Source organism: Petaurus breviceps, unplaced genomic scaffold, assembly GCF_028583685.1.
Source record: "Petaurus breviceps papuanus isolate PSGF00001 unplaced genomic scaffold, PetGlider_PUasm1.0 90925, whole genome shotgun sequence".
NCBI classification, from domain to species: Eukaryota; Metazoa; Chordata; class Mammalia; order Diprotodontia; family Petauridae; genus Petaurus; species Petaurus breviceps.
Window position 1 is genome coordinate 16,632,083 of NW_027187380.1, and position 19,746 is coordinate 16,651,828.

Genomic DNA, 19,746 nt, shown 5'->3' on the forward strand with positions numbered 1-19,746 from the left:
GGATTACAGTTACATAGAAAAACAGTTATTTTTGGAAAAAAGTTCACAGACCTCCCCCTCCCACCAAGATTAAGACCCTGACTAACTGGGTCCCTTCCAATTCTAAATCCTTGGAAAATGATGAGCCAGTAGCCCTAGAAATAAGACAAGCTCAACTGTTTGCAGACATCTTTCTTTTTATTTATTTTTGTAAATGGTATTTTATTTTTTCCATTTACATGTAAAGATAGCTTTCAGGGGCGGCTAGGTGGTGCAATGAATAGAATACCATCCCTGGAGTCAGGAGGACCTGAGTTCAAATCGGGCCTTCAACACTTAACACACACACACACACACACACACACACACACACACACACAAACTAGCCATGTGACTTTGGGCAAGTCACTTAACCCCAATTGCTCTCAAAAAAAAAAAAAAAGAAAGATAGCTTTCAACATTCACTCCCATAATATTTTGAGTTCCAAATTTTTCTCTCTCCCTCCGTCCCCTTCCCCTTCCCCAAGACAGCAAGCAGTCCAGTATGGGCCATACATAAATAATTATATCGACCATATTTCCACATTAGTCATGTTGTGAAAGAATAATCAGAACAAAAAGGAAAAACCACAAGAAAGAAAAAAACAAAAAAGTGAAAATAGTATGCTTTGATCTTGCAGATCTCTTAAAGTAAAAAGAGAGAAATTTAGGCCCATGGATGTAGTTTTTTTTCCCCTTTGCAAGACCCTGTATTTTGGGATTAATAGTATCTCTGAGAAGGATCAGACAAAATTATTTCATATCAGGAAAAAAAATCAACATAGTCTAAAGCAGGTCTTAGTATAGAACAGGGGTGGGGAACCTGCAGTCTTCAGGCTTCATGTGGTATTCTAGGTCCTTGGGTGTGGCCTTTTGGCTGAGTCCAGGTTTTACAGAACAAATCCTTTTATTAAGGGAATTTGTTCTGTGAAGTGGCCTCAAGGTCGCAGGTTCCCCATCCCTGGTATAGAACAAATGGTAAGGAAAAGCCCAAGCCATCTGTCTGCCGCTAAACTGCTGCAGTCATGGGGATCCTCTTCTCTTTTTTATGGGTGAGAGCAAGTCCAAACAAGGGCAGGTGACTTCCCCAAAGTCACACCATTTATGTCAGGGGCTACATTGGAGCCTAGGTCTTCCAGACTCCAAATTCAGCCCCCTCTTCATGACACCACAGTACCTGTCAGTGTTGGGAAGCAAAGCCATAGTGCCAGACCCCACAGTTCAGACCCACTCACCCCAAGTCTGCCAATTCCATACCTGGAACTAATTTGGATAACTGGTTCCCATGAATGGGAACCATTTTTCCTATTCATCTCTCCTTGGCACATAACAGCTTACTAACTCTGGCTTCTCTGTCTATTAGAGTTTCGTTGCCAGTGGAAGTTCTCAGAGTCAATATTTGTGAGTAAACCTATGGCCTTCCCTCAGTCTTCACTCCCTCATCTCCCCTGATTCCAGTTGCTGCTGCTGCCTGGTACTAAACAGCCTGAATTGTTCCTTTGTGTCCTTCCCCAGACAGAGAGCAAATTGTCTATTAGCTGTCCCTTGTCCCTTTAAGGAAAGAGAGCAACACTTCCCCCCCTTCCCCTCCCTCCCTGCACCTCTGCCTCTCAGCTCCCAGGGTCCTTGAACCGGGCTAGGCAGAAAATGAGCTGCCCCAAGGGGGCCTGAGGTCCGATGGTATCTTAGAGGGAAAGGGGCGATGGGGGACTGTATTGGAAAGGAGCCGAGACAGAAGGGCTCGTTCATACATAGGGGCTTCTAGAGTGGGACCCCTGGGTTAGCCAATCAGAAGTATAAATTGAATCTTTAAAAATCAACTAAAGTTTTCCATGTTCCATTTCCGTTTTCTGTGTTGTTCAGGCTTCTTTCTTCTGCCACCTAGAATGTCATACTCTGCCTTCCCTCCCACCAATCCCCCAGGTCCCCAGGAAATCAGTGTTATATTATGTTCCTGGAAAATATAAATTAATTTTTAATTGCCTACATAATTAGGAAGGTTAGTCTAATGGTATTGCCTCCCCTCCCATAAAACAAAATAGGAAAAAGCATATAGAACAAATAAGGAAGGTGTTTTGGGTTTTGTGATTTGGGAAAGCATCTGTCCCCTTCCCCCTCCCACTAACCTCCTTTTTGAGGGAACATAATTGGGCCTGGGTGGAAAGTAGCCAAAAGGAAGGGCCCCGGGTTTATCTAGCGTACCCTTTGGGGGCGGGGGCGGGGGGGAGTTGGAGGGGTCCTTTGAGTTCTTTCTCTTCAGTTACTCCAGAGGGAATAAAAGGAAGGTGTATTCCCTCTGGACCAAATCTAATGGCTCTGCAGAGATAAGAACTTGTTCCCAGACACCTAGCTCACCTCCCCTAGGATGCCTTTGCCCCCTGACGCATTTTACTTGCTCAGAAGCTTCCAAAACAGCTATAACCATTCTGCCTCCTGCCCCTCCTGCTCCCACCATTCTGTCTCCCCTTCCCCCTCCCATCTGTTCCCTCCTTTCCCTTCTTCCCTGCTTCTCTCTCTCCTTCCTCCCCAGCTCTTTCTGTCCTGCTGGCCCCTTCCTGGCATTTCTCACAGGATCTCCTTGTTACTGCAAGCCAGGCCAGGGGGTGAAGGGTCATGGTGGGGCCTGGCTTGTCACTGGGGCCAGTGCTGGGGGGTGAGGGGGGAAGGAGGGGGAACTGGTGGTTTTTCTTAAAGAACCCCTTCATTCACACTTGCCTCTGCCTCCCATTAATTTGGAGTGCTCCAGACTAGTAATAGTGTCTTTGTGCTACTGCTTGGAAAGGAAAAAACAACACAGAGACAGCAGCTTCACTGTGTTCTAAAAGGGATGTCTTTTTCCCTTGCTTTTCAATACCGTTTGGATTTTCATCCCTGTCACTGTTGGGAAAATCCTCCACTCCCTCCCACAGCCTTGTGAAAGAACCAAGGAGGAGACAGCTCCCTGGCCTGGCTTGCTCTAGGACTCTGGCAGGTAGTACACACAGCTGAGTTAAGAGCTGCCAGCAAAGAGAAGCAGCTGGAGTGTGGGGAGGGCATGTGGGAGCCTAGGGTGGGCTGTGTACAGGCAAGCTAAAGCTCTGCTCATGCTGTTACCTCTGCTCCAGCCCCAGTACCACCTGTTTATCCCTTCATGTGGCATTTTCCAGCCACCCTCCCTGGCATTCAGTTCCCTAACCTTTTCAAGACCCTGCTCAAGGCTTGTTACCCTGGCTGAATTCTGACCACTCCCAGACTCTGCATCCCCTGTAACAACACTCAAGTATTTTTTTTCTGCATCCGTAATTATAATAATAGCACAGTATTTTATAGCTCTGTGAGGTTTATAAAGCCCTTTTCACGAGCTATCTGATTTGATGCTCATAACAATTCTGTGAAATACATAGTAGTAGTATTATTGTCTCATTGTATAGCTGGGGAGACTGAGGCAGGAAGTAAATGACTTACCCAGGGTCACATAACCAGTAAGTGAACTCAGATCTTCCAACCTGATAGTCCATCCACTGTACCACCTAGCTGCTCTAATACCCTATGAGTGTATTTTCCTTTTCTCTTCTGAAGTATATAGTGAGTTGGGGGGAAAGGGGAAGCAGAGGGGGAAAGATAGTGAGGTAACTGTCTGTACCCTCATCAATGACTCTGAATGATGGCCCCACACAAATCTGATGAAATGGAGAGGGCTTTAGGATATAGAAATGATTTGGCCCTGCCATTGAGTTACTTACCATCTAGTTAATATACAACAGATCCATATTTAGCAGGACAATGAAATATTCATTGGGCATAGCTAGGTGCTAGGACCTTATGTGAAGCCTTGGGGGTAAAGTTGAGATGGAAGGGGGAGGTGATGGTAAGAAAGGAAAAAAAAGAGGGCAGAGAAAAGGAATAGGAGAAATGTGTGACTTCAGCCCTTGGGAAACTTAGAGTCTCCTTGGGGAGATGAGACACCCCCATAAATAGAAAGCTCAAGAGCATTATACAGAGCAGCAGATGAAACAGGGTAGAAGGGGTATGGCTTCAGCCCAGCCCCAGCACAGGCAGGCAGGACCCTCTGGAAAGAGACCTCATCTGATGCAGTGGCACTCAGAGGGAGTGCCACCTAGTCAGGCTGCAAAACACACTGGCCTAGCTCAGGGCAGGGCAGAGGTATGGATAGAGTTCTGCCAGAGATAAGGCAGGGGCTGGAAGAATGGGAAGAATGGGGTTTCTGTGATGCTAGTTGGCCTGGTGACTCCTGGGCCGGCTGTGGAAAAGACGCTCATAGAGCCTGCCTTGTAGAAGCTTGTAGTCAGTTAATAGCATCAGAGATAGAATCTTGAAATAAGAGGTTTCACCTCTGATAGGCTGTGTGACCTGGGGCAACATCTCTGAGCCACAGTCCCCTGTCAGTAAAGAATATGACCATTTCAGCAGTCAATGACTATAGTAGTCTACTGTTTGATAAACCCAAAGACCCCAGTTTTGGGGGTAAGAACTCATTATATGGACAAAAACTGCTGAGAAAACTAGAATATAGTATGGCAGAAACTGGGCATAGACCAATAGCTAACACCGTATACCAAAATCAAGTTTAAATGGGTGCACGATATAGGTATAAAGGCTGATACTGTAAGCAATCTGGGAAAGCAAGGAATAGTTTACCTGTCAGATTTATGGAGAAGGGAAGATTTTATGACCAAACAAGAGTTAGAGAGCATTATAAAATGCAAAATGGATAATTTTGATTACATTAAATTGAAAAGTTTCTGTACAAACAAAGCCAATGTAACCAAGATTAAGAGGGAAGTGGAAAATTGGGAAAGAATTTTTACAACCAGTGTCTCTGATAAAGGCCTCATTTCTAAAATATACAGAGAATTTAGTCAGATCTATAAGAATACAAGTCATTCCCCAATAGATAAATGGTCAAAGGATATGAACAGGCAGTTTTCAGAGGAAGAAATTAAAGACATCTATAAGTATATGAAAAAATGCTCTGAATCATTATTGATTCTCTAATCAATACAAATCAAAACAACTCTGAGGTACCACATCTCACAGTCAGATTGGCTAAGATGACAAAATAAGAAAACAACAAATGCTGGAGAGGATGTGGAAAAATTGGAACTCTAAGGAGTTGTGAACTGATTCAACCATTCTGAAGAGAAATCTGGAATTATGCCCAAAGGGCTATAAATAACTGCATACCCTTTGACCCAGCAATACCATTCTAGGGTATCCCAAAGAGATCATAGAAGTGGAAGGAAGACCTGTATATACAAAAATATTTATAGCAGCTCTTTTTGTGGTGGCAAAGAATTGGAAATTAAAGGGATGTCCATCAACTGGGGAATGGCTGAACAAGTTGTAGTATATGAATGTAACGGAATACTGTTGTGTTACAAGAAATGAGGAGCAGACAGACTTCATATTTACCTGGAGAGTCTTATACAAACTGATGTTGAGTGAGAAGAGCAGAACTAGGAGAAATTTGCACACAATTACAGACACAGCGTATGTTTGATGAACAACTTTGATAGACTGGGCTCTTCTCAGCAAGGCAAGGTTATCAGACAGCTCCAAAAAACTCATGATGGAAAGAGATAATCTACATTCAGAGAAGGAACTACAAGAGTGTGAATGCAGATTGAAGCAAACTACCTTCTCTCTTTCTTTTTCGTTTGGTTTTGTTTCCTTTTTCCCATTGTTCATTCCATTGGTATAATCCTTCTTTACAACCTGACTAATGTCTAATGTGAAAGTATTTGCAGATCCTGTACTTGATTGCGTGCTGCCATGCATGGGGGAGGGGGGCGGAATTTGAAACTTAAGGGGATTGTGGAACTGAATCTTGTAAACTAAAAGTAACCAAACAAATTAATAAAGACAAAAAAAATAATATGACCATTTTCCCATGGCATAGTGGAGGGAGAATGTGCAGAAGTCCTAGCCAAGAGTTCTCCCTAATTATGAGGTTTTATATATTTATTCCTTTTTTTTCATCTTCATATCTTTCATCCCTAACTTTCTCCTGGCTCCTTCCACTTATGAAAGAAAGAGAAGAAGGAAGGAGAGAAGGAGAAAAGAGGAAGGAGGGAGGGAAGAAGGAAGGTCCCTTGATCTTGCCTCCCTCTTTAAGCTATTATAGTACATCTTTTTTTTTTTTCCCCACTACTTTTATTTCTCTAACTCCATCTACAATCCCACAAAATCTGGCTATTCTTCCTCACCATCTACTAAAACTTGTCTCTCCAAAGTATTTCCAGTTTCCTCTTAATTGCCAAATCCAATGGCCTTTTTTTTTTTTTAATTATTTCCCAGTTCTTTCCCTCCTGGGCCTTTCTCTGACACTGTTTGACTACACCCTTCTTGGTGATAATCTCTCTTCTCCAGCTTCTCCTCCCACATATCTGAATTCTCCTTTTCCATCTCCACCTCCTCCATGATGAGTGTCCCCTAGGATATTTCCTTAACTCTTTTCTTTTCAACTCTCCCTTGGCTATCTTTATCTACTCCCTCATCATATCTATGCAGCTGATTCTCCCTGAGGTCTGCTGGACATCTTCACCCAGATTTCCCTTTGGGACTCCAAATTAAACATATCCCAAACTGAAATCACTAACATTTCCCTCCTAAAATCTGCTCCCCAGTGTCTTAACTTCCTTCTTTTTATTGTTGATCCGATCTTCCTCCTAAATCACCAAGGTTCAGTACCTCAGCATCCTCTCTGACTGACTTCTGGCTCAGCCCTCTCCCACATCCAGTCAGGTGTCAACCCCAGTCCATTCTGCCTCCACAATTTCATCTTTTGAATCCATCCCATTCTCTCTAGTCACCTTTCCTAATCCAACCTCTCCACATTCACTAACAATGGGCGCATTCCCCAGGTTACAGTATTCCAACTCCTTATTACTCTACCCATCCTAGCGATGCTGAATAACCCCCACCCCACCCCAACTACAGTCTCCTCTCCTCCACTTGAATGTAAATTCCTTGAAGGCAGAGACTGGTTTTGCTTTTTATTTCCAGTGCTTAACATGGTGTTTGACACATTGTAAATTAATTAATAAATGCTTGTTGATTGATTGGTTACTGTATTTATCACATGGGCCAAGTAAAATTTATATTAAACAAAATTATCAATAAATTTTCTTTTATCTGCAATAACATAACATCCAATTTGTTATGACATGCCGTGCAAAACCTATAATAAGTTCATGTGCCGTGGCACATCCTTCCAGAGTTGAACATGACCAAAAAAGACATCTAATCCAATCCACACCTGAGGAGGAATCCCTTTTACCACAAGTCTGGCAGTCATTTATTCTCTAATTAAGAGCCTCCAACTGTGGAAAAAGGAGAAAAAGCAGTCCTTTCCATATTTAAGCAGTTTTTTTTTCTAACAATCACAATTAATTCTTCTCCCTATAATGTCGCCTATTGTTGCTCGGGACTGTCCCCTGGAGCCAAGTAAAGTAGGTCTGATCTTTCTTTTACGTGATAGAAACGTCAGATGCTTGAAGATGACTATCATGTTTTTTCAGGGTGTTCTTTGGGCTGGTGCAATAAGAAGGGAGTACACAGAGAGAAAAGAACACTTGATTAGGAGTGAGAAGACCGAGGTTTGAGGGCTGGTTCTGCCAGTTATGGCCTTGAGCATGAAGGGTTTGGATGAGATGATCTCTGAGGCTCCCCTGGCTCCTTCAAATGGTCCTGCAACAATATAATTTCAGTCCTTTTTTTGTTCCCTGAAGGCGCACCAATTTGTCCATAGCTTTTCTAAAATATGATGCTTAGAATGAAACATAATGTGCTTCGCACAGTGCCTGGCATACAGTAGGCACCTAATAAATGTTTATTGATTGATTGGTCAGTCTGACCAGGGCACATTATAATGGAATGATAACCTTCCTCATTCTGGACACTGTGCTTTTCTTAAAGTAGCTATAGTTAACTATTTTGTGTATGAGAAGACAGTGCCAACCCTCCCCCACCTTTGTTACCACCACCAACATAGACAATATAAATCTCTATCTCTAACCAGGTAAGTGACATCTGAGAGGCCCCATGTGGATTTTTGCCAGCACTGTTTGTCTTCATATTCCATTTGAGGTGGTTCTTCCTGAGGATCATGGTCCTTAACCACAAGCCTTATGTGTTTTCTTGGTCTTTTAGGAATCTGGCTGTTGGAATTGGGATCCAGAATTTCCCTGAGGGTCTGGCTGTCAGCCTCCCGCTTCGTGGTGCTGGATTCTCAACCTGGAGAGCCTTCTGGTAATGTTCACTCCCAAAGGACAGGGACTGTATCTGCCATGGGACTGGATCAAATCAGCAACCACTGATTTGGATCATTATTTGGGTGTGAATAACCTAAAAGCACCTTCTTATATGGAAGCATGAACTTTCTTCTTCCTCTCTTCTCTTCTGAACCCCCCACCCCCATGTTCTGCACCTCCTGCTGCTTTAGACTGAGAAACAATATGTTTATCACTTTGAATGGGAAAGGTCCCCACTGTAGGGTTTCAGAGGGATATGTATTTCCCTTTAAAATGTGCCAGTAAACGGCACATTTAAAGTAAAGTGGCAGAAGGTTGAATGCTGGAGCCCCAACTGAAACTTAGATCCCCCTTACCTGCAAGGCACGTAAGGCATGTTTCCCCTATAGCTGGAGGTGTAGTAGGTAGGTGCCCCATGGGTAGCACAGTTACCTTTTCCCTGTTGGTTCCCTTTTGCTTCCAAAGCTTATCTGTTGTAGGTCTAGAGATGTGTGTATGTGTACAAGTGTTATTATTCATTCTGTTTATAGACTCCCCTGACTATAGAAACTAGCACTTGCCCAGGGGTGTGAGTTCAATGTTCCCCCAACCGTACATGCATTTGATACTTTTAAATGGAGACAACTCCAACTCTAACCCTACCCTATCCCCAGCTCTTTCCTCCCTTAACTTGCTGAAGCTGGAAAGTATCTCCTCTGCTTCTCCAGAGATCAAACCTCTCCCTAATCTCTACCTGAGCCAGCATTAATGACCAGACAAGAATATAGCAGTTACCATTTTTTGTTAAAAGTAAAGGGGGTGTGTTGGGGACTAGGGATAGTAGGAAATGGCAGTGAGCAATGAGGGGAATAATTTATTTTAATATGAAGAAGAAGAAAGCTCATGTTAGTAGCTGGTAACATGGAACTTTGTTGTCCTTCTGAGTTTATCTGTCTCCCAAAGGGAGAAGAAATCTTCCACCAGTTTAGTAGAGAGACAAGCTCTGAGGTAACCTGTCTTTGATAAACAAGTGAAGGGAAACTCCAAGTTCCCACTGACTGCCCTGTAGTCTGATCACACACACACACACAGACACACCACACTCTCTCTCTCTCTCTCTCTCTCTCTCTCTCTCTCTCTCTCTCTCTCTCTCTCTCTCTCTCTCTCTCTCGGGGATGAGTAGGAAGATTCATTCTTAGCTCCTAGTCAGGTCCACTGTCTGTACCTGGAGCTCACCAGGTCACAGAGGAAGGGCCAGGGGAGTGAGCCAGCAGAGGGGGTATGTCTACTTCCCTGTGCCTGCACTTTTTCCCTCTTGGTCAGATTAGCAGGAAGGTTGCTTTTCCCATCTTCCAACATCTCTTTCCCCACAGCCTCTAAAAACAGTCCCAAAAAGCTACACTCCAATACCCGTCACCAACTGGTAGATTCTGGAATAACATATGCTTGAGTCTTTAATCTCCATAGCAACACCATCCAGGTGAGGAACCCACAAAAGTAGGGCTACACACAGATGGTCAGAGTAAATGAATGCCATATTCTAAGGACTAGAAGGAATATTGAGAAATCACCTGGCTCACCTCCTTGCTTCCACCTGTATCCATGGATGTATATACTATATATGGAGTCTATTAGAAAGAAAAAAACAATGGTACCATTCTGGTAACCTTCCTATCAGGATTTTCTTTCTTATGTCTAAATCTACAATAACTTAAGCCTACATTTTAGACTGAAATATACCTTAGAGAACATCTAGTCCAACAACCTCATTTTACAGATAAGGAAACTGAGGACCAAAGATGGGTAGCTATTTGTCCATGGTCACACAGGCAGTAAGCAATATTTTCAAGGCCAATACTCTAGGGAAACAGAAAACAGCTAATCTCTCACCTTCTAAATTAGAAGCACATTTTGATTTGAAGACTACTGCAAAGTCATGAAAGTGTTCCAGGCTTCAAAGTCAGAAACATCTGGATGCAAGTTATACCTCAGAGACTCACCAGCTTTGTGAGCCTGGACCAGTCACTAAACTGCATGCTTTAGGCAATGCCCAGGGCCTTATCTGTTAATCCATAGGCTGGTAAAAGCACTTCCCTCCGTGGGAGCTTCCCATGCTGATGAAGTCAAAAAATCGAAGAGGATTCTTATCTTTCCAGAGTAAATCAGGTTCATAATGATCCCAATAACCAAGGGTCTCGTACCTAAAACTTGCAAAAAGCTTTCCCATTTTTCTTATTGTGCTTTATAATCTATTGCTCATTGCCTACTCACAGCTTCAATGCTTGGGGAGGGGGATTGTTCCTGTTTTATGTATAGGAATCTGTAAAAGTGAGCTAAATCCCAGAAAAATACACACACACACACACACATACCATCTTCAGTAAATTCTGCACTATATTTCTAGGATCAATTAGAAAATCTTCTGATGGGCATCTAAAGACCTTCTCACTTGGCCATTTCCTGTCTTTCCATTCTTCTCACACTTGCCTCCCCCTCTACACATCCAACAAGCCAGTGACTTGAACATGACAGTCAACGTTTTTAAGTACCTACTGTGTTCCAGGCACTGTGCTAAACACTCATCTCACAACTTTGTACTTTTTCACTAGCTGAAGTGGCATTCATTAATATCCCGAATACTTTGTTTCTTCACCTCCAACACCTAGATTCCTTCAAAAGTCAGCTCAAATCTTACCTTCCGCATCACTTAACCCAGTGCCTGGAACATGGTAGGCATTTAATAAATGCTTTTTTTTTTCTTTTAGAATTTATTTTTTAAATTTAGGCACAAAATATGAAAATAAAGAAAATTTCTGTCTTTACTGTAGAACATAAGAGAGGATTCAATGTAGAGCAATAAATTTCTATTTCAAGAAAATCTGTATAAAATATTACACATTGTTTTCAAAGCTGTCCAGCTTTTCTTTGCTTCCGTGTAGGTTTTCTTTTGTTCTCTGCTGTGCACTTTTTACTTTATTTTTTCCCTACCTCCTTCCCAAAGAAGGTTACAATTAAGCACACATATAGACATAGTTATATATAAGTCCAAATCTTTCCATGTTTTTCTAAATCAACCAGCTCATCATTTCCTACACCACAGCAATATTCTAACCTAAACACATTCTATCTAAGAGAATGTCTGTGAAAGTTTTTTCCCTGAATTTTCTGCATTCCTTCTCTTCTTGACTGTAAAGGTTTTATTTATACAAGAAAATTTTAATTTAAAATAATCAGAATTATCCATTTTACATTTCAACAATAGTCTCACCTTATACTATATTTCAAGATCAGATACTATTGAATCTGCTTCCTTTACATCTTTTTTTCCCCTGGTTTCTTTGAAGTTCCTGACCATTTGTTCTTCTAAAATGAACTTTATTATTATCTTTTCTAACTCAGTAATATCTTTTTTTTTAGTAATTTGATTGGAATGGCATTACTTAATGTAAAATTGTCATTTTATTTATATATACACATATGTACATATATGTGTATACATATATACATATACATAGGCACATATATATGCATATATATGTATGTTTCCTCTTTAACCCATTCCCAATGAGAGTAAGGTTTGAGCACTACCCACCCTCCCCCCTACTAGCTTCTTCTGTGTCAATGTTTCCTTTTTTGCCTCATTTGTATGATATAATTGCTCCTTTTTATCTCTCCCAACAGTTTTTTTTTTAGAATTGCCCCATCATACTCAGCTCAGCCCAAGCCTTTCTTTCAAACTACCCAAATATAAATGACAGTCATAAAAAAAAGCTGGTAATATTTTCATTTATAAGAAGTAAACAAATTAACCTTCTTGAGTCCCTTATAATTGTACCTTAATGTTTACCTTATATTTCTCCTGGATCTTATATATCGAATTTTCCCTTAAGTTCTGCTTTTTTTTTTAATCACAAATACCTGAAAGTCTTTCAGTTTATTTTTTTTTTTATTCAGGATTATATTTAACTTTGCTGGGTAAGTTACTATTGGTCATCACCCCAGCTTTTTTGCTCTACAAAATATAGGATTCCAAGACCTCTGGTTCTTCAATGTAGCAGCTGCTAGGTCTTGTGTAATCTTTATTGTAGCTCCATGATATTTAAATTTTTTTTCTTGTTGTTTCCAATATTTTCTCTTTAACCTGGGAGCTTTGAAACTTGGCTATGATAGTCCTGTAAGTCTTCCTCCTAGGATCTCTTTCTGATGGGGATCAGTGGATTTTTTCAATTTTTTTCTTTGCCTTCTTATTCTAGAACTTCAGGACAATTTTCCTTGATAATTACTTGAAATGTTATTTTAAGATTTCTTTTTTCATCATAATTTTCAGGCAGACCAACTATTTTTATATCATTTCTCCTCAATCTGTTCTCTAGATCAGTTGTCTCTCCAGGACTCCTTAAAATAGTATCTGACTGACATTATAAGTGTTAAATAAATACTTCTTGACTTGGCTGGTCATAGAACTTAACAAGACTGGAGCCCAGGTCTCATGACCTTCCAGCTAAGGGCTTTTTCTGTGAGACTACATTTGTCTTATTTCTTTCCCCTGTTAAGGATTTCTTGACTTTTTAGGGCACTCTTTTCTTTCCAGAGCACTTGCAGCGGTGGGGAGCCTGCGGCCTTGAGGCCACACATGGCCCTCTAGGTCCTCAAGTGCGGCTCTCAGACTGAATCCAAACTTGCTAGAACAAATCCCCTTAATAAAATGACGCATGTGGCCTCAAGGCTGCAGGTTCCCCATCCCTGCTCAGTAGGCTTTAGGAGATGGTGAATTTAGGGGAAAAGGAAACAATGCCTGCATACATATTGTTTCCTCCCAATAGAATATAACCTCCACAAAGGCAGTGCTGTTTTCATTTCTGTCTTTGAATTCCTCATGTGTAGCACAGTTCCTGGCACATAGTAGGTACTTAACTTGTTGAACTGAGTTGAATTGGGAGCACTGGAAGTCATCCCTGAATAGTGAAGCCACATTATGAAAGAAGGAAGCTAAGGATTGTGGTCAGCTTCCAGACCTTAAGCTCCAGTATTTTTTCCCTTCCTCTTGTCTGGGCTCAAGTGTAAAAGCCAAGGGTATGAACTCTCTGTAAACCACGGGACAGCAGGGTTGCTGTTTCAAGGGTATGGAGGAGAAATCAGAGGTCAAAGCCAGGACAGGGAGAACTCTCTTCCTAGAAGTGTTCCTGTAGTAAAAATCAGCACCATCTCAGTGCTTACAGCCTCATGTAACCAGATAACCAAAATCTTCCACAGAGCTGGGGAGAGGAAAAGATTACAGCCTCAACCTACTCTCATTACAGTTTGAGAACTAGAGCTGGCTCAAACCAACCCTCTCCCATTTTACAGGTGGGATGACTGCAGTCTAAAGAGGTGGTATGACTTGCCAGAAATGGTGTACAGCCAGGAAACAATGAAACTAGGAGTCTCCTGACTCCTCTCCCAGAATTGTCTGCAAGCTGTGTCGCTTTATCTCTGAGGTCCAGGCCTTGGCATAAGTTATCAATGCCCCGGCAGTAACACCCACCTAGATGTGTCCTGCATGGCACAAGGCAGAGGGCATGTTGTGACACCATTGGGCGATTCCCAGGAACTTCTGCCCTTCTTGAGATAGTCATCATCTCTTGAGATAGTCACATAAAAAGGGAATTCATGATTAGGGAAATTTGGGCACCCACTCAGATGCCATTTCCCTTGTGGCATTGAAGAGTTCTCAAAGGCTACGTCAGCAAAGTACAGGTTCTTGAAGGCAAGTTGGAAAGGATTAAAACTCAGACTTTATCTTCTGTCCAAAGACCAGCTTGCTATAAGGGCAGAGAGGCTCACTACCTTTAAATTGACCACCAGGGGATGAATCTTTTTTGCCAGGAAGAAAGACAGCAATAATACCAGCTGACATGTATATGGTACTTTGAGGTTTGCAAAGCACTTTGTAAATATGATCTTATTTTAGTTTCACAACAACTCTAGGAGTTAGGTGCTATTATCATCTTCATTTTACAGATGAGAGGCAGACAGAAGTGAAGTGACTTGCCCAAGGTCACACAGTTATTAAGTGTCTAAGGCCAAATTTGAACTCAGGTCTTCCTGACTCCAGATCCAGGGCTCTGTGCACTGTGGTGCCCCTCACTGCCCTTGAGAGAGGCAGGGTTGGGTGGCAGATAGAAGGTTGGTGGGGAGCCAGGAAGGCTTCCATGCAAGTCCACATATACTGACTGTGTGAACATGGAAAGTCACTTAACTTTTCAGCATCCTGGGCAATTCTCTCATACAGTTATTTGCCTCTGTGGAAGAAATTTCTCCTCTAGGAGTTCTCCCATACTGATGAAATCACAGATCGATACCAAAAAGAACCAAAAGGGACCCCTGAGGAAACAAAGAGGAAAAGCCTGTAATCCTCCAAGGGGAAACTGTAGGATGAAGGAAGAGCAGGATAGGGACAATAGTCAAAAGACAAAAATGGGAATTGTACAATCTGTGTGACCTCAGAAAACTCACTTAACCACTCTGGGCTTCCCTTTCCTTATCTGGAAAAAAAAAATCTGAAATCCCCTTCCAACTCCAAATCTATGCCCTTATAAACTGGATACTCCCAATTAGGCTTTTCTGAGGCCATTCTGAAATTTGGGTATGAGAGAGGGAAGGAACTGTCTTAGGTTGAAATGGAAAAAGTACTTAACAGACTGGCTTACTGAGAAGAATGAAATGTATCTTTTAGATTTTTAAAAAAGGAACATCCTTTTTTGTTTTTGTTAGCAACCAACAACACATGCAAATATTTGGGGCAATTAGGTGGTGCAGTGAATAGAGCACTGGCCCTGGAGTTAGGAGGACCTGAGTTCAAATGTGACCTCAGACACTTGACAAACTATCTGTGTGACCTTGGGCAAGTCACTTGACCCCAATTGCCTTGCCTTCCCCCATCCACAAAAACAAAAAACAAAAAACCACACACATGCAGATATTTAATACGTTAAGAATTTTTAGAATGAATCCAAATATTTATTAGGCATGTTTGAGGCCCTCTGCTCCACAATGGGGATCTTATTCCTGAAAGAGCTTAGATTCTATTGTAAACAACTGTACCTGAACCTGTAAGTTTCCATTATTTACACTTTTTAAAAAATATTTATTTATTTTTAGTTTTCAACATTCACATTTATAAGATTTTGAGTTCTACATCCCCCCTTCTTTCCTCTCCTCCCTCCCCAAGATAGCATGTAATCTAATACAGGCTATACATGTATAATCATATCAGACATATTTCTACATTAGTCATGTTATGAAAGAAGAATCTGAACAAAAGGGAAAAACTATGAGAAAGGAAAAAAAAAGGAAAGAAAAGTGTATGCAGGGGCGGCCAGGTGGATAAGCGAGTAAGAGCACCGGCCCCAGTGTTGGGATGACCTGGGTGATCGAATCTGGGCTCAGATACTTAGCACCACACCCAGAAATAACTACTGGCCATGTAACCTTGAGCAAGTTACTTAACCCCAATTGCTTCAATAAAAAAAAAAAGAAAGAAAGAAAATTGTATGCTTCGATTTGCATTCAGATTCTATAGTGTTTTTCTCTGGATGTAGACAGCATTTTCCATGTTGAGTCTTTTGGAATTGTCTTAGATCATTTCATTGCTGAGAAGAGCTAAGTCTAACAAAGTCAGTTGCTGTTACTGTGTACAATGTTCTGGTTCTGCTCACCATTTTTTACTCTTTTTTTTTTGAGGGTGGAAGACAGGGCAGTTGGGGTTAAGTGACTTGCCCAAGGTCACACAGCTAGTTAAGTGTCAAGTGTCTGAGGTCAGATTTGAACTCCTCCTGACTCCAGAGCCAGTGCTCTATTCACTGTGCCACCTAGCTGCCCCATTATTTACACTTTTTAAAGAAAAGATTGTACAGAGTTAATATTTTTAATAACGTACTTACCAAAATGTCCCATTTGCCCAGGTCACCTCTAAACAGTTTTGATGCCTATGGCTTTTTATGGATTTTGCTGCTTTCATTATTTACACAGTTATATATATATATATATATATATATATATATATATATATATATATATATATATATATATAGTCTTTGTGTTTGTCAAAGAATAATGATTTAACCCCAAGCATTTTAAAATTTTGTTTTTTATAACAAAGCAGCCATGGGGAATGAAGGAGTCTGTCATGATGAAGTATTTTTGAGTTTCTTAGAAGATGTAAAATAAAGCTGTCTCTTTAGAGGATTTTTTTCCTCTTTCCTTCAGTCTAAATCCTTGACTTGGTTCATTCAGTGTGTCCCTCTCAACTGAAGCCACTCTTACCTTAGGTGCCTTTCTTGATGCACTGATCCCACACAGCCCTTCTGTGCTGGCCAGTGGCCCACGGAGAGAAACAACAGGACACTGGCACAAGTGGGGCTCTGTGGCACAGGGAAGGGCCAGGTGTCTGCAGCCTGCCCTGAGCAGCCTGGATCTTGTCTCTCTCTTCTCACAGGTTTGGCCAGTTGAGCGGCATGGTAGAGCCAGTGGCTGGGATCTTTGGGGCTTTCTCGGTGGTCCTTGCTGAGCCCATCCTTCCTTACGCTTTGGCCTTCGCAGCTGGTGCCATGGTCTATGTAGTCATTGATGACATCATTCCTGAAGCCCAGACCAGGTTTGGAAACCAACCTTGTCCTCTGTCCATTTCTTCATCTTCCTACTTCTATTCTTCTCTGCTTCTCTGTCGTCTCTACCCTGTCATGCTCTCATACCAGCTTCAATCTGTGTTCTTGGGGCCACTTGAGATGTAAAATAAAGAGAAAAAGGCCAAAGGTCATACAAATAAGCAAGGGCCCAGGGCTCAGACTGTGAGCCTAATGAGAGACTGAGTGTGAGACCAAAAGAATGGAATACCCTTTCTCTTCTACTTACTCTCTTTCTGTTGGCAATTCATGGGGGAACTGGGGATGAAGAGAAGTCAGAGCAGAAAAGGGGGTGAAATTAGCTTGAAGAAGTACATTTAGGAATGAGAAAAAGGCCAGTACTAGTTTGAGGGATTTGAGGGAAAGGGGAGAGAGACTGCAAAAAGAGCACACAAGTCCGGACTATCTCATGCCTTTGGGAAAAAATCGCTCTGTTGGAATGGTGGGAGATGGGGGAAAGGAAAGATTGCTTTTCAGATTCAAAACCTTCTCAAAATTGATCCTTTCCCTTCCCAGTGGTAATGGGAAACTAGCATCCTGGACCTCCATCCTGGGATTTGTGGTGATGATGTCACTGGATGTTGGCTTGGGCTAATGCCAAGGAATCTTCGGCCTTAAACATGACAGAACAAGGAAGGAGGTGGCAGTTGACTTCAGTGGAACCAGGAACATAATTCTCAAGTGGATTTTTATTTTTACTTTTTTAATTTGGGTTTTAAATCTTGTTCTCCTTCCCTTCTATGATTCATCTTAGCATCCCATATAGCCAGTCATTAATCTGATTGCCTCATAATTACAACGTGATTCTTGTTATTTTTATTTTGAGGGGAATGTTGATGTTGTTGGAATTGTAAGGTGGCTTGGAATTCTGGATTTCTGTTCAGCTACTAAGAAGATTCTTCCCTCATTGGGGTTGGCAGTGAGTAACATATCAGAAAGGTAGACTGCTTTTGTGTAGGATTTCTCTTTGCCTAAGGTTCTGCTCACATTTGTTGGACATGATCTCATCTTCATCCCCTTGGACTTGTACCTCTAGCATGGATGAGACTCCCAAAGGTAACCCTCAGAAATGGTGTACCCTGTGAACCAAGAGGTGAGTTCCTGGGCACTCCCCCAATTAAGGACTCAAAAGAGGGAGGCCAGGTAGCCTTTCATTCTATCCTTCTACATCTTCACCATCTTCGATCCTGGGTTCTTGAAGAGCTTTTATGCCACCCTCCAATGCTGAATTCAACCAGGAGCAGAACTAGAATGTCACTTAGACAACTTGGCCTACTTCCTAAGGCCAAAACAAGAAGTTTCCTACCTTGGTACATACCCTTCCCCACCTTTTCTAAGGGTAGTGGAATTAATGAAAGGGAAAAGAGACTAGGTATTCTGTCTTTTTAAAAAGCAAGAAGAGCTATTGAAGTTAAAGAAAACAGATCAGACTGTGATCCTTTGGGGTCTGCAGTGGAAGGGGTAGTAGTTGCCTGGTTTTCAACTTCTGCAGTACCTGTTATTCTAATCAAAGAGAGTTGTGGTCTCAATAGCTTATTCACCTATGCTATTTGCCAAGTCCCTGATCCATCCCCACCTAACCCCCAAGTTTTGAAGCTGAGACACTGGAGACCTATTATAACATAAATTCCTTTTTTGACCAATGTGAGGGGGCCACTGGAGCCAGCTATGGAAAACCTTTTGGAATTTTGTTCTGTTCTCCCTTCCGAATTCCTGCCATGCACACATATTAGATCAGCCCCAGGAGGTAATTTTGTAACCTGACCCCAAAGCCACTACACTGAATAAGCCAGCTTTCATGAGGGTTGTTGTAGAAGGAAGAGTTTTGGGGTTTTTTGTGTTGTTTTCAAGTTCCCAAAAACACATTAGACAGACTGTGCTCTTGAAATATCTCCGACCTGCAGAATGACTTGTTATAACAGGTCAGAAACCAGTCTTGTCCCTCACAGGTAAAGGTTTTCAGACAAAGAGTGATGAGGCTTGTCTGATTCACCCACAGCCAGAGGGTGGTAAAGGGAAGAAGGTTTGAGAATGCCCCAGAGTACTCTCTCCAAGACCTGTGGTTGTATTTAGCCAAAGGAATGGGTTCCATAGATGACTTTGGATAGGCTCAGCTGAGAACCAGATCATCAGTTGGGTGCCCAGGCATCATATTGGCAGCTCCCACTTTGTAAGTTTACATGTGTAATGTTGACAGTTTCTGAATGTTCTCTCCACACCCCCACCACAGCCAACCTCACACCATGGCCCCCCAACTCCCAAGTCCAAGAGACTGCCCTGCTTTGTAAAAATCCAAGACTCTGAGGCTGGCCCTCAACCTGGGCCATTTCTGTGTTCCCAAACTGAAGGCCTCTTGGAGAGGAGAAGGGGGTGTTGGGTCAAGATTAATTTGTTTGGTGGATGGTGTTTTGTTCTTGTTTTTGTTTTGTTTTTTACTTTGTGTATAGTTCTGCAAAATGCTGTTTCCAATGGACATGACCTTGTAACTGTGATTAATTTCAATAAAGGGGGTATTAAGAGTTGGAATAGATGGTCTCTGCCACATATTCAGTCCTTCTTTCTATGACTTTTGTCTTTTAATTAACTCAGAGAATATGGAACAAGCGAGTTAGAAGGAGCTCAGGTCTACTTGGGAAGACAGAAAATGCATATAAGTAAAATATGAGAACATACATTGGATAAGGCTCTGCCATTTATTATTACCTGTGTGGCCTTGGACAAGTCATTTTCCTTTCCTGGGCCTCAGTCTCCTCATCTGTAAAATGAACCAAATGACCTCTAAGGTCCCTTCCAGCAGTAACATATAAGGACAAAAGTTATAAAGCCACATTGGA

At 41.9% G+C, this 19,746-nt stretch overlaps 1 protein-coding gene across 5 annotated transcripts in view; it reads left to right on the plus strand.

Moving 5' to 3' along the window:
* Positions 1-19,438, plus strand: part of SLC39A11 (solute carrier family 39 member 11) — a 564,681-nt gene extending 545,243 nt beyond the window's left edge. For all 5 annotated transcript variants that reach the window (XM_069076522.1, XM_069076526.1, XM_069076524.1 and 2 more), the window contains 3 exons: positions 8,170-8,268; positions 16,726-16,884; positions 17,429-19,438. In XM_069076522.1, coding sequence (XP_068932623.1) covers positions 8,170-8,268; positions 16,726-16,884; positions 17,429-17,507 — 337 coding nt within the window. In that variant the 3' untranslated portion in view covers positions 17,508-19,438. The remainder of the gene's footprint in view (positions 1-8,169; positions 8,269-16,725; positions 16,885-17,428) is intronic.
* The last annotated feature ends 308 nt before the right edge of the window (positions 19,439-19,746 follow it).